Here is a 15,682-nt window from a genome sequence, read left to right on the forward strand (position 1 = left end):
GTGACTTTGTGTCTGAGCCCAGGTTAAAACACTGTGTTAAAAAGCATTTAGTGGCATGGCTGAACAATGCTGTAAACTAATGATACTTATTTATCCATGTTCACAAAAAGGACTAATGTGTTTATTTGATTATTTTTATGTGTTAAACTGTGTTACCACCTTAGGCTTTCATTTGAGTTTACTCAAAATCTCTATACAGTTCTCTTTTACCACTGTGTGGACACTGTTTACAATAAAACATAAAAAAGAATGAGTAATAAAAGATGTGTAGACAGATCAGTAGATTAAGTAGACCAATAGAAACAGCTGTTCAGCCATGTTCTAAGAAACCAACACAATTTAAAAGGTTCAGGATTGTGGTTTTAAAAGTTGAATTTTCATGTATTTCATATGTTGCTTATTATTTTTATTTGGTTATTTAATTTAGTTATTTTTATTTATTCTCCTGTGAAGTGTTTAACAAAAATAGCTACTTTAATTTCAATTTTATTTGTTTATTATTTGGTAATTTGTTCTTTAAGAATCGAGTCTGTGCCAAAAACTAAAGTTGAACAGACACATGACAGGATCAGATTATTAACACCTTAAAACATTGCAAACGTCTCTTTTAAAATGATTTTTATTCTATTTCGAAAAAAAAAAACATTTGTTGAATTAATTTAAGTCCTTTTCAGAAAGAAGCTGTACAATATGACTTAAGATTTTATGTTATTTTCTATGACATACAAAACAAATTGATGTACGTAATACCATTAAACATGATATACACATGTGTATATGTCTGAAAAACATTATGCTGTATATTAAAGCTTGTGTTTTCTCCAGAATGTTTGTTCATCTTTTCAGTTCAATTCAACAAATTTGTTTTACATTTATTTTTATTATTTTTTTTATGAATTAGAGATTTATAATACATAATTCCACTCTTTAAGTGATTAGAAGAATATGAACTTTTGTTATTCATTCAGAGGTTTTCTGACTAAATTTTCTTTTGTCATTACTCATCTTTTTCTAATTTATATTTTAAACATGTTCAGCTATTTTCCAACTTCTTCTGTGTGAAAATCAGCTTTCAAAAGTTCTGCACATTTGTTTTCAGGTTAAAGATTCTGTATTTTCCAGCTAATTCAACATTTTTAGCTTAATATTCAGCAATTAATTCATTTCAGTGCATACATTCAGATTCAAGCATTCACACTGCAGTTTCTTCAGAAAATGCACTTTCTAGTTATTATTATATTTTATTATATATTCCGTACGTTTTTTGTACTGTATCTCCTTCAAAACCGTTCAACTTAGAAAAACCATTCAAACACCGTTAGATTCCTCTTCTTTTGGACATGACTGCTTCTATTTTTCTCATTTTTAACATTTATATTTTTAATTTTATTCAACTTTTTCAACAAAAATTTCCCATGTATTTCAATGGGGAGACCCTTCAAATCCTCATTCAACTTACTCATTTTCAAACTGTATCTACTTCAACATAGGTTGACATAGAGCCACCATTCAAACTTTAAAACGAAGCCAAGACATTCAACTATTCAACTTGTATTTATCTTTTCAATATCTGTTATACTTTTTCTTCAGTTCCAGTTTAAGTTTCATGATGTTTTTCAGCCGTTTCAGAGTTTATAATGGGTGTGTATGGGACGGAATGTTGGGGCTAGAGTGAGAAGGCTCAACTGCTAGAGTGAGAGGAGCAAAAAATTAATCTGAAAATATTTTTAAAACTGCTGCTGTGTCCACGGTGTTTGGTCTACAGGTATGATTTTACCCTCAAAACGTAGCCATCGCTGTCCTCTTTCATCCAATGTGTTTACTATTGTACTAGGTGTTATGGTTCTTTCATAAATGTCACCAAAGCACAGCCTCCTCCCTCCAACTCCTCCATAGACTCTAATGTTAAAATGGCTCAGAAGGTTCGTTTGAAAATCAGAAGAGCATGGTGTTTTACACTGTCACCACGTCCATATAATAAACTCCACAGGCATGAAAACTGAGAATTAGGTAGACTGGACATTGCTGCCGCTCACGGTGAAGGAATTTCGTCAATAGGACCTGTACTTTTCATTTGGGAGCGATTTGTTTCGCCTGACTTTTCTGTTCATTTTAAGCAGCAAAAGTGAGGTGCATGTCTGTGTGCGTGTGTATGGAGCCCCTGGCTCAGTCACTATAGCAACCAGGCTCACACCTGCCTGCCTAACGAGCTCTCTCTCACTCTGCCAAGATTCATCTTGAACACTTCTCTTTCAACAGCTGCTGTGTCCACAGTATTTGCCCTACAGCCATCATTTTACCCTCAAAATGAAGCCATCGTTCTTCTCTTTCCAACAGCGTGTCTTTCAAAGCTCAGAGATGTAAACCTTAAAACTGTGTGGATCCAAGTGGAGTGATCATATTTTAGTCATTCAGTGATTCAAAGAATATGAACTTTTAATATTCATTCAGATGTTTTCTGACTCTAAATAGTCTTTTCTCATTACTTAGGTTTTTCTAATTTACATTTAAAACATTTTCAGCTCTGTTCCAACTTCTTCTGTGTGGATTTCAGCTTTTAGCAGTTCAGCACTTTTGTTTTCAGGTGAAAATTTCTGTATTTTTCATCTCATTCAACATTTTTAACTTAAAATTCAGCAATTAATTCTTTTCAGTGCATATATTCAGATTCAAGCATTCACACTGCAGTTTCTTCAGAAAATGCACTTTCTAGTTATTATTATTATTATATCATATTCCGTACGTTTTTGTGCATCTATCTCCTTCAAAACCGTTCAACTTAGAAAAACCATTCAAACACCGTTAGATTCCTCTTCTTTAGGACATGACTGCTTCTATTTTTCTCATTCATAACATTTATATTTTTAATTTTATTCAACTTTTTTCAACAAAAATTTCCCATGTATTTCAATGGGGAGACCCTTCAAATCCTCATTCAACTTACTCATTTTCAAACTGTATCTACTTCCACATACATTGACATAGAGCCACCATTCAAACTTTAAAACGAAGACAACACATTCAACTATTCAACTTGTATTTATCTTTTCAATATCTATTATACTTTTTCTTCAGTTCCAGTTTAAGTTTCATGATGATTTTTCAGCCGTTTCAGAGTTTATAATGGGTGTGTATGGGACGGAATGTTGGGGCTAGAGTGAGAAGGCTCAACTGCTAGAGTGAGAGGAGCGAAAAAATTAATCTGAAAATATTTTTTAAAACTGCTGCTGTGTCCACGGTGTTTGGTCTACAGGTATGATTTTACCCTCAAAACGTAGCCATCGCTGTCCTCTTTCATCCAATGTGTTTACTATTGTACTAGGTGTTATGGTTCTTTCATAAATGTCACCAAAGCACAGCCTCCTCCCTCCAACTCCTCCATAGACTCCAATGTTAAAATGGCTCAGAAAGTTCGTTTGAAAATCAGAAGAGCATGGTGTTTTTACACTGTCACCACGTCCATATAATAAACTCCACAGGCATGAAAACTGAGAATTAGGTAGACTGGACATTGCTGCCGCTCACGGTGAAGGAATTTCGTCAATAGGACCTGTACTTTTCATTTGGGAGCGATTTGTTTGGGCCTGACTTTTCTGTTCATTTTAAGCAGCAAAAGTGAGGTGCATGTCTGCGTGTGTATGGGGCCATTGGGTGCAGTCACTATAGCAACCAGGCTCACACCTGCCTGCTTAACGAGCTCTCTCTCTCACTGTGCCAAGATTCATCTTAAACACTTCTCTTTCAACTGCTGCTGTGTCCACAGTGTTTGCCCTACAGCCATCATTTTACCCTCAAAACGTCGCCATCGATGTTCTCTTTCCAACAGCATGTCTTTCAAAGCTCAGAAATATAAACTTTTTAAACTGTGTGGATCCAAGTGGAGGGATCACATTTCAGTCATTCAGTGATTCAAAGAATATGAACTTTTAATATTCATTCAGATGTTTTCTGACTCTAAATTTTCTTTTCTCATTTCTTAGGTTTTTCTAATTTACATTTAAAACATTTTCAGCTCTTTTCCAACTACTTCTCTGTGGATGTCAGCTTTTAGCAGTTCAGCTTTTTTGTTTTCAGGTGCAAATTTCTGTATTTTTCATCTCATTCAACATTTTTAACTTAAAATTCAGCAATTAATTCATTTCAGTGCATACATTCAGATTCAAGCATTCACACTGCAGTTTCTTCAGAAAATGCACTTTCTAGTTACTATTCCTATCGTTACAACGCCGTTACAGTTACTAACAAGAAAATGCGGTCCATTACTATTTTTCAACAAACAGACGGTTGAAGCTGTGTCCAGCTTACCGCATCATATCAGTCACACCGAAGTAGCTGACTACGTAAGTAATCTGGACGCTACAGCTTTAAGCAGCTGCGCGCTCCCGCGGACGGTAATCACGAGCACTGTCTAGCACAACACCTGGAGCTCAGGGGGCAAAACAATCGCATGAGTGCTGCTGTTTGACTGAGGAAGAATAAAGTAGTCGTGGTAAGTTAATCACATGACCACTTAAAGACAAAGCAACAAGGTGATATATAGCAGTTTATAAATTGTGTTGATAGACCACGTAAAACCAGAGTCATGATAAACAAGATATACGCGGCGTTTTTTTCCTCAATAGTTTCGCCACGTTAGCGCTAGCAAGCACTCTCTGCTTAGGAGCAAAACCCCAAAACAAAACAGGGGAAGTTTTAGGAGTGACGGCGAGAGAGAGAGAGAGAGAAAGAGAGAGTGCGAGTTTTGAGATGTGAGATTTGTGACGTTTAGCGTGTTTGGAGTGTGTAGTTAATGTGTTGTCTTGTGTAGTTAGTGTGTAGTGTTGTGGATAGTTTTGTGTTGTGTGTCAGAACAATGAGGCGACTGCTGTCTCCAGGTAGAAACAGCAGTGATACACCTGCTGCTGTCAGACCTGCAGGTATCAGGCTGTGATGTTCTCCTTTATAGTGGACAGAAATTATTTTTTTGGAGTGGAACAAATAATTTGTGGCATCTTATTGAAGAACAGCTGATTGTTCTGTAAATAGTTTGAAATGGTTATTTTAAAAAAGGGTAAAAGGTAAATGGATGCAAATAACTTTGTTGTTTGCAAAACTTGTGCATAGGATTTTAAAATTGACAATTAATATTTGCATTTGAAGTTATGAAATATGATTCATTAAAGATGTTTATGGTTGTTACAGTAAAAATATAACTTTTTCTACTCTGATTTTATGTTTTTTGTCTGATTTTAGATCAATTGTGTTAACACAGTATGTCAAAATGAAAACGTGACTGTAAATTCAGGCACGCGAGGTTGTGCTGAAAAGGATGATACCAAACAAGGCAAAGTAAATAGTTTTTAAAGGTAAAATGTGGAGGGAAATCAAAAGTAGTTAAAAATGGCCAATTATACTCTTTTTTTTTTTTAAGTAACGCAATAGTTACTTTTCAAGTAATTAATTACTTTTAGAATACTGTAACTCAGTTACTAACTCAGTTACTTTTTAAGAAGTTATTTTTAAGAAGTAACTAGTAACTATAATTGAATTACTTTTTCAAAGTAACTTGCCCAACACTGGAACTGAGACCTCGAAAAAGTTTATTTCGGGGCTAATATAAGCTGGTTAACAAATCTCTGCTGGTGAATAGCACACAGTCACATGTGTATAATTTTAATAACAAGCTGTGGCTGAGAATTCACTTTGAGGGAAAACGCTGCATCGCTTCCCACTGACATGGTTTCAAGAAACAATGCCGGGAGCTGAGGGGCCATAAATCGCTCAGCGTGAGCACCGCCGCAGCTCACAGACGCTCCGGCTCTCCGATTGTTGCTTGTCCAGCTGATTGTTTACTCAGCATATTGATTTTCAGTTCATGGCTCACTCCTCTTTATACTATCAGACGTCCCAGACTGGAATTAATCTGCTCTTCACATTAGCACATGCTAATAGGGAGCTGCTTCTATGTCTGTGCGTGCCAAGACTCCCGCTGATGACTCGTCAGTGCGGCTGGTTGTTGGCTGTCCGGCCTGCTCACGGCGGCAAGGCCAAGCTGCTGTGGGTAGATTTGGGCTTACTGTGTGTTCAGGGGAATTTGAAAATCTTCAAAACTGTGCCTACAGATTACAGCAGTGTGCCATGACATGCTGATGTCAGATTTGGGGATTTTTGTCATGCAGCACAGATATAAAGCTGCACAAACTAATAAATAAAACAAACAATGAAGAAATGCACCACGAGTCCAAACGATGTTTGATTCCAGCAGAAAGCAGCACCATACCAGCAGAAAATAACTGTTAATAAATTCTGGTGCTGAGCTTATGTTTGCAGGAAGTCTCGGAGCACGACGAGTGGTCAATAAAAACAATACTTAAAGTTTTCAGGTCTTTGCAGGGATGATTTATAAGAAATTTGCCGCTTTCATCCAGCTTTACACTTCTTGACAGCCCCATTTCTAGCAGCAGCAGTCACCAGTGCACTACACTATGTGCTACTGAGTGGCATATTCATTAACCAAACAAGGTGAGTGACTAACACTTGAGCATAATTACAAGTACCAGGTATTTGTCTCCATATGTAGTTTGTTCTTAGAAAGTTAAAGCTAGCTGTGTGTTAGCAAGCTGCTATAGTTAGCTGGTGAACTCAATGGTACTGTAATGGTACTTTCTGAATAATTGATCATATACTCTGTCAAGATTTACAAGCGTCATACAGATCATTACCAAATGCTTTTACACTCATTAGCATACTGAATGTCAGAAGCCAAATTTCCCACTTCTTTCTTGAGATAGCGTTTCATGTTTTATTGTCTGTATCCACTTCTTGTCTTCATTTTTTTCATTTAGGTAGCTTATATAGACTTTACAGGTATAGCACCAACAGTCATGTCAATGCACTTTATATTGTAAGGTAAAGACCCTACAATAATACAGAAAAAAACCCCAACAATCTGACGACCCTCTATGAGCAAGGACTTGGCGAATGTGGGAAGGAAAAAATCCCTTTTAACAGGAAGAAACCACATAAGATGACATTTTGAGTTATTAGTTACAGTTTTTGTGGCACCAGCTGTTATTTCACATATCATCACTGCAAGTTACCAGATTTCACTGAGATTCCACGCTCACCATATCACTGCTAGTGTTCTGTGTAATCTACTTTATTAGTTTGTGGATGAATATACATTGAAATTACAGGTTTGCAGCTGGATAATAATGTTGATTTGTGTCTGCCTGATATGGAAACAGGCAGCTAGCCAGCAATAATAATATGATGAACATACAATACACTGTTCCAAAAAATAGTAATGTCAAAGTATCTTACTGTATATTTTACAGTTTTGTACTGTCTTTCTAGAATATCATTAAAGTTATGTAAATAGACTGACTTCACATTTCAAATGTCAATTAACGTTAAATCACTGTAATGTAATAAAACATGATTTTCATGATTATTAAATGTATTTGTCTGTACATATGCATATTTAGATTGTTAAATACATTCACAAATGTATCATGATTTCACAAATATCTGTCCGTTATTTGAAAGATTGAACTGTTGAATTCAAATGTAATGCTATGGAAAAATACATAACATGATTCCTATAAGCTTGTGTTACATCACATAAGTATTATTATCATTGCTAGTTTGGGCGATCGTGGCTCAAGAGTTGGCAGTTCGCCTTGTGATCAGAAGGTTGCCGGTTCGAGCCCCGGCTCGGACACTCTCGGTCGTTGTGTCCGTGGTCAAGACTCTTCACCTACTGGTGATGGCCAGAGGGGCCGATGGTGCGATATGGCAGCCTCGCCTCGGTCCCAGGGCACGCAATCCATTATTATTTAAACCAACTGTTAACTGTATATTTCTGTACATTTACGTATTATGATTCATATTGCCACATTCATTGACCTTGTTTATAGGTAATTTCATTGTTTGATCACGTTACGTTCCTAATTTAATGTCTAAAAGCACTTGGAAAAGGCAAAATCCCATATAAAATTAGTGCAACGAACTCTATTGTCAGTACTGAAAATAACCGTATTTTTATGAGGAAGTTATTTTCTGTTAATTTACGGTAGTATTTTGGCGCCCCAGCTGCCTCAATATTACCGTTTTTTTAAGATGTTTTTTTTAACAGTGTATGTAAGCATATATGACAGTGTAAACGTTAGCAAAAGGCCCTGACCTTTATAAATCCAAACTGCACATAGCTAATTAATCATATTAAAAGCCGCTTAATTGGGCAACAACATTCCAGTCAACACTTGCTTTGTGCCCCTTCAAGTATCCGCACAGTGTATGTGCTGAGTGAATTTAATAGTGTAGGAACTGAGGGGATACTTACAGTTGCGTGGAGCCGTCCTCTTTTATTCATGGCCAGGAATCTGTTACTGTAGACCCCTTTGATACCGATGACCCCTTGAGAAACCGCAAAGAGCTCCAGGACACCTAAGAGGACAAACAACATGATCTGATGATTGACTGGTGACAGGATGTATTTTTACTCGTCTTGTGATTTTCTGTCTCTTGCTGCTCGTCCTCACTCCGAATAACAGACTTTGACGTGATCTACTCTGCTGTCATGTCAGCGCTGTTATCCTGTTCAGCTGCACCTTTGAGACTTATCTCTTAGTGGGCTCTTTAGTAGGCTTCTTTAGATCGCTAGTGTTTGCATGAATAGATAAAAGGGAAAACGGAGCAGTATTTTTATCTTTAATTATTCCAAATCTCTATGACGAAAGATTTTTATGGGCTGTTTTGGAGGAATCAGTTGTTATGAGTAAGAACCAAACTCTGAGGGATACTAGTGCATAAAATATTTGGGGGCCACAGAAGAACACCTCCTGAGGCACAAACCTACACCATGGCCTCCTTCAGTGTTCATGGCATGTTTAATGGCTGTGGTAGTGGAACAAATACCAAAGTTACTTCATACAAAAATAATAAGCAAAACCATTTTATTATTAATGAAAACATTTTATGCAAATGTAAAAGTGTACCGTTAAAGTGTTGCTATGGAGATGTGCAAAGTGTTTGTTATTTGCATCAAATACACCCGATGAACTTTTCTGAACAAATGCACGTGCCACTGAACTGGACCACGTTTGGAGGATTTTCAATGATTTGTAGTGGAGCTAACTACATAAACAGACCATCCACAAAGTTATTCCATTAGTTATGATTAGTAAATTAGTATATCTTGCTTACAAAGCTTGATATTGTTAATCCTATAATGCCCTTGGTATCATATTTGATAAATAAGTTTCTGAGAACTCTATCTCATCAACATGATCAATGCTTGCCATCTGCTTTGTTGTTAACAAAAAGTTGCCAAAAACACTCAATGTATCAAATTTGATACAAAAAATATATAATAAATATATGATAAAAATATATCCTACACAGCATGATATAGCAAAAAAGTGGATTTTGTTATAAGGGTTGAAAAACATCTCAGTTCCAAAAAATCAGAATTTTCTGGCTATTTTTTGATGGATTGGGTCTTACAAGGTTAAGTGATAAGAATGTAACCCTATGAGTGTCATGTTGAACTAAACCTTAGCTGTGCTGATGGCTTATGTGAGTATTTGAGCCATGAATAAACTTGGATAAATAAACCTTTTTTTTCATTTAGAGGAACAACACACAGGCTCAGAGACTACTGCAGGTGAGGGTACTGACTGAATGCCATATGAAAAGTATAGAGAAAACCTAAGCTTAATATGATTTATGAGGGAAATATAAACAGCAAGACTGTGTGAATGCTACTGTGCTGATCTTTATGTCACTAAAATTTAAATCAGATTCTTTTTATGATAAAAACTTTGAGAAAACTGTAAATTGTGGGGTGTGGGGCATAAATCCTTTTTTGCTTCTGAAGTGGTCAATGCCAGAAGAAGTCCCTGAACCACTGCATTAAACAAAAGATTAAATATAATGAACTGTTAAACTAACTCCCCAAAAATGCACACACACTGTTGGACCCACACAGAAATAAATAAATAAATAAATAAATAAAGAACCGCTGTCCTGAAGCAGAAAGGTCTCGCATCCAAACTCGAATGTGAGCATTTGAGTTGAATCTGAGAGTTGAATCTGATGCTGCGTGGTGGTACAAGAATCTTCATATTACAAATCCAAGACGCCCAGTCTCCTGCTTGTCTGCTGCCCTGTCATGCAGGCTTCAAAACCACATGGCTGAAATCCATGTAACCTGACAACTCTTCTAAAGGGGACCATGAAATGGAGGCACAAGTGCACTTTCACGGTGAGCTTTTGCTGTTTCGTCAACGGATGAGCGATGAAGGATCTGATGGTGCAGTAAAAGCTGAAAGTCTGATTTATGGCTTTAGTTTTCTGGCCTAGCTGACACAGGACTTCATAGACAGGGAGGTTCGACTTTTTGCATTTTGAAACAGCTAAATTTAACAGTTCATTTTCCCTTAAGGGTTTTTATTTAGATAAATGTTTACAATCACATTGCACATTACTTTGTGCTGTCACTTGGAAACTGGTGTTCATGGTCAACATCCACTTGAGTGTGAAGGAGTTTTTAGTGTGAACAAATAGCTTTCAAATTGCCAGGCATGCTCTAAAAGTCAGATTATTTAGTGAAACTGTGATGATAGTCATCTCCCTTTAGAGGTGTAAATGAATTTGAAACAAGAGGAAATGGTTACACCCCAGACATTTTAAGTCATAATTTCAATTTTCCAAATCCATAGGGGGATTTTTTTTTGTCCGTCCCTTCAGAAACACACAGAAGCTTACACATGTAAGATTCATACCCAACCTACACATTTAACTATATTACTCTGTGATTCCTGAATTCTGTTATGCATTTATCAGCAAGAACAAATATCAACTTTTAATTGTTTGATCTTTGTCATTTATGATCATTAATATTTCAGAATTTCAGCCTTAACCAGCGTGCAGGATGACGCTTAAGTCTAATGTCTGCACTGCAAACATACTCAGCATTTGTTTGTGGTTCCAAAATCTCATTTCTCTTAAATCATCTGAAAATCAGTTTCACTTTAATACTTTATTTGCGCGCTAGTCTGCAGTTCAAACCATTAACTTTGCAGGTACAACAAACAATAAACGTTTTAAAGGAAATCGGGTTTTTTCTGTGCATATTGTCGCGTTATTGCGATTATGTCAGTCGTGCTGAGTCGCAGTCCAACACATCCTGTTGCACCTGTTACTTCTACAAATAGTCTACCTGCCAACATCCCCGGAGAGACACAAACAAGGCTCGTCAAACAGATGCCTGCTCAGATATTTCACAGGCTCGGACAGCCTAAGTTTAGCAGCGCGCTCCTTACCGTCTTCATGTGTAAATCATTGTTCAAACTTGCAGGGATGGCAGTCAAAATAGACATCGCTGCAGACAGAACGGGGATCAATTGGAACAAACACAGGATCCAAGTGCGCATTCTCAGCGGGACGCACCGGATTCATCCACGCCTCAGACCTTCATAAATTAGTAGTTAGGCTGTTTCGTGCACAGTGAGGCCGGACTGAATGACTTACTCAGCTGGTTGGGCTCATGGCTGCCGTTGACTCTACCGTCGGGATGAATCTGGAGATGGAAGCCGATGCCAACCCTACAGTAGAGTCTGCAAGTCCTGCGTCCCGAACGGATCCCCTCCTCCAGAAGTTGGCGCTCCAAAGAAACGTGCTGTGCTCCCACAGCGGTGCAAATCAAGTGAGCGAAGGTCAGAAGGTAAAGAGGAACATTCATTCTTTCAAAAAGGAGACACCCGCAAGGCTACTTCTAGCATTTTGGTGTCGCTCCTGAGATCTGAGCACCAGAAACCGTGCGCACGCACTGCCTGCAGCGCTCCTAGGCATTACCCCGGCTGCAGTAGCTGGAGTGGTTCTGTTGGCACGGGGATATTTATAACGCCAATGATCTCACTTCTCGATGCATGCCTGAGCTCTAAAGGACGCTCTTTCATCCAGATTTTGTCGCCGAGATGCCACTCCTGCTCAGCAGCGAGGGCGTGAAGGAAACGCGACAGACATTGCACATTTTCCAAGCAATCGTCCGCGCCAGGACGCACTAAGCGCGGCATTTTACGCACAGGGAAACGACATGTTAATAGAGCGTGGACGCGATTAATTCGTACTTGAAGCGACGAGGACAAAATATTTCGCTGTGGGCGCTTCTTTCCGTAAAAGAAACACCGGACGGCAACAATGAAACACCGCTCGCAGGAGTGAATTCAGAGAGGTTCGGGCTGAGATCCTCAGGTGGTACAGCAGGATTTAAACACTGGCTCACCGGACACTCAGGCAGCCGTATTTATAGGCCTCAGTCCACCTTTTCATCTGATGCGTCCACACATTTGGTGAACGTCTGCCAAGCTGACTAATGTATTCTGAGCAGTGTACAGTGGCGGGAGAGACAATGCAATTATCTTTTTGTGGTGTGGATTAATGCAACAAACAAATAAATAAATAAAATAAGGAAGAATATATGAGTAACATATTTATGTATAGCATTTCTTCCTCCCTTCCACCCAAGTATGACTTTTGCTACTTCAAAAGTTATATCCCCTTGAACCTGTTGAATGACACTGTTAGGATGGCTGTTTTTGCAGTGGATGTCACCAGGAAAAGTGCCCAAACACTGAAAGCCCCAAATAAAAACATGCCTTATAACCAGTAACACAAAGATGCAAGATTAAGTGATTCTGTACAGAATTGCATATTTATTTATGTCAAGCTTTATCTTACTTGTTCAAGGTCAGTGAAAAAGGTTTGTTAGAAGATCACAGCTCCTGTAAACCTGAAATGACACAAGTGAACAGCTTCTGCAGAGATCACTGCCTTTTGCTTGATTTCCAGTCAGTGCCCGTTCTCACTGCTTACTACACTAGCTGTCATTCTGAGGATAAACATGATGTCAAACCTTAATCTGTAAACAATTAAATGTCTTCTTATGTTTTTCTTACTTATAAAAGAGGCATTTTGACCCATCAAAGAAAGAAAAACATGGGTTAATTATAAAAGGATCAATCTGGATGCTTCAACTTCAAAGTCCTCTTACTTTCTGGCTTTTTGTCAAGGGAACCTCCTTAATGTAACTGATAACAGCTATGCTTTTCTTACTATGCGTGTCTATGAAAATAAAATCAAAATAATGATTAGATATAGTAATCTGTCATCTTAAAGCTGATGTTTACCACAGTCTGAGTGTTTGTCTTGTGAAAGATGAATCTTCCTTTTTCTGGTTTTCTGATTTGTTACGTGTACATGACAAATAAAAACCTGACCAAAACACATCAGCCATCCCATTTAGTTTAACCTGGGAGGATTCAGCAGTTGTCCAGCAGAATTGCACAAGTCAAATGTATTTATTTATTTATTTATGGTGTGAAATTCCCTTTTTGAGATGTGACATAGTTTTCTTGCTAAGCTGCAGCAAAGGGATAATAAGGCCCCGTGTATGGCTCAAACAAATGTGCTTGTTGGATTATGTACTCTCCCTAGTAAACAATGCTTGAAAAGACGGTGTCTTGGGGAGTGGCGGCTGAGGGTGGGGTGGGGGATGGGGGGGTTGTCAGACCCACTTTTCAATACAACCACTGCTCTAGATCTAATGATCATTAGGTTTAATCATGATTATCATGCCAGACCATACATTTTGTGATATAAAACTATAGTGGCTGATAGTTGTTTGATAGGCTCTTGCTTTCTGCTATATAACCAAGATTTTTTGATTTTATGACTGTTACAGCATCTGGGTACTTGTAAGTACTCCTGCACTCAAAAGCACTGAGAAGTATGTGTAAGTCTGGAAGTATGCAAGTATTTAAACTTCCCCTCAAACTTCTTTTCATCTTTCAAAAACTAATTTTTCCTCTCTGAAAGCATCCCCTCCTTTCTTGCTCCAGTAGCAGTAGTAGTGTTTTATGATCAACTTGCAATTAGATCCTAGTAGATTTTTTAAAACTCTGATGAAAGGACACCTAAAAAAAGACACAGACATGTGCATTATTATAAATACATTAAATTGTATATTTTCTGGCACACGGTATGATCTACCTGTTCCTTACCTGCACCATTTCAATTCAAATTACATTTGTCGGCCAGCCCAAAGTGCCAAACTTTAGAACAGTTTAAAATCGTCCATCTGAACCTGTGCTCTCTGACTCTTGGTCACCCTAGCACATGTTTTGTATTAAGCTTATTAATTTTCTATCTTCACACACATTTGTCGTAATCCCATCCCTCATTGTTTTCAGGGGCCCAGCTATGTCTGAATTTGATTAGCTTGCGCCCGGCTGTGGATTACAGGCTGTATAGAGTTCTAATTGTCTCTGGCACACAGAGCCAAGGCCGGGCCAACATTACGTTTTATGTAAACAGCAGGGCAGTGTTTAGTCCCACTGTTCTAATGGGCAGCCATTCTTGTGAGGCCATTCCAGTAACAGTGAGGTAATCCTCCTGAGTCGTATAAACATGGATGATCCTGATTGATTCTCCCGCCCGATTGATCCCAGCTTTTAGCAGCTTTTAAGTCTAAGCAAACAGCAGACAGCAGGTTCTGCTACACCCCTGAGCCGTCTGAGCCCACTGACGGTGATCAATGTGAGGGTCGACGGCACTGTATGGCAGCATCCGACCAGCTAAGGTCTCAGTCGTCAACTTAATGGCAATGGTCCTCTGATGTTGTGTGGTGCTCAAACGGTCTGCACGGGCATCAGTGTGAGCGGGAAAGGCAGTTTTATTATGTTAATGCTCACAGAAAACATAGAGTTTCATAAAATCATTCTCAAGCTTCAGCATTGGAGCTCTGGATCAAAGAGCAAAGAGCAACAATGTCTACATTCCATCATGGAAACAAGAAGGTCCTCCTTGTGTGAATAGTGGTTCACTGTGATGGCTCACTAGTAGAGCCAGACAGACATGAGATTTTAAGGACGTCTAAGTGTTTTGTTTTTGTCACAAGAAGTTGTGAATTACTCATTTACAAACTTTCTAGCATTACTTGGATGGTCATCGTGTTGCCACGTGGGAAATTGCACAGTGCCCTCTGGTGGACAAATTACAGCAACCCCAACACTCATAACATGGTATAAGAGTGCTTCTCCTGTCCCTTCCTTAATTTTTAAAATTTAATCAGCCGTCATAGATCACAGTAGTAGTAGTAGTAATAATAATAATAATAATAGATTTTATTTACAGGTGCCTTTAAAGACCCTCAAGGTCATCTTACATTAGTACAGCAAAATAAAAACAAATAAATAAACAAATAAAATCACAACTATAAAACTAACCAACGTGTAGACTAAGTTATAATGAAGGGTATGCTGTTCTGAACGGATGGGTAGAAAGACAGTTTATAGTCTGGAGATCTGGTGGAAGTCATTCCAAAGTCTTGGGCCAGAACAACTAAAGGCTCTGAGTCCCATAATAGTCAGGTGAGCAGATGGAACAGACAAAAGAGATGCTGAAGAGAAGCAAAGTGTATGAGAGGGTGAGTACGTATGGAGAAGATCAGATAAATATGGAGGAGCAAGATTATGAAGGGCTTTGAAAGTGAGAAGGAGGATCTTGATGAGTAGGTGAACTGGAAGCCAATGGAGCTGTTTAAGAACAGGTCTTATATGTTCAGTGGATCTGGTTCTGGATATAATACGAGCAGCTGAATTCTGAAGTAACAGCAGTTTATGAAGAGATTTATGAGGAA

General features: G+C 38.2%; 1 protein-coding gene across 1 annotated transcript in view; it reads right to left on the bottom strand.

Moving 5' to 3' along the window:
* Nucleotides 1-12,550, bottom strand: part of fgf5 (fibroblast growth factor 5) — a 37,012-nt gene extending 24,462 nt beyond the window's left edge. Inside the window, exons 1-2 of the mRNA XM_039620275.1 lie at nt 11,515-12,550; nt 8,324-8,427 (exon numbers count right to left, since the gene is read on the bottom strand). Coding sequence (XP_039476209.1) covers nt 8,324-8,427; nt 11,515-11,725 — 315 coding nt within the window. The 5' untranslated portion in view covers nt 11,726-12,550. The remainder of the gene's footprint in view (nt 1-8,323; nt 8,428-11,514) is intronic.
* Between the last annotated feature and the right edge of the window lie 3,132 nt (nt 12,551-15,682).

Source organism: Oreochromis aureus, linkage group 12 (assembly GCF_013358895.1).
Source record: "Oreochromis aureus strain Israel breed Guangdong linkage group 12, ZZ_aureus, whole genome shotgun sequence".
In the NCBI taxonomy this organism is placed as follows: domain Eukaryota; kingdom Metazoa; phylum Chordata; class Actinopteri; order Cichliformes; family Cichlidae; genus Oreochromis; species Oreochromis aureus.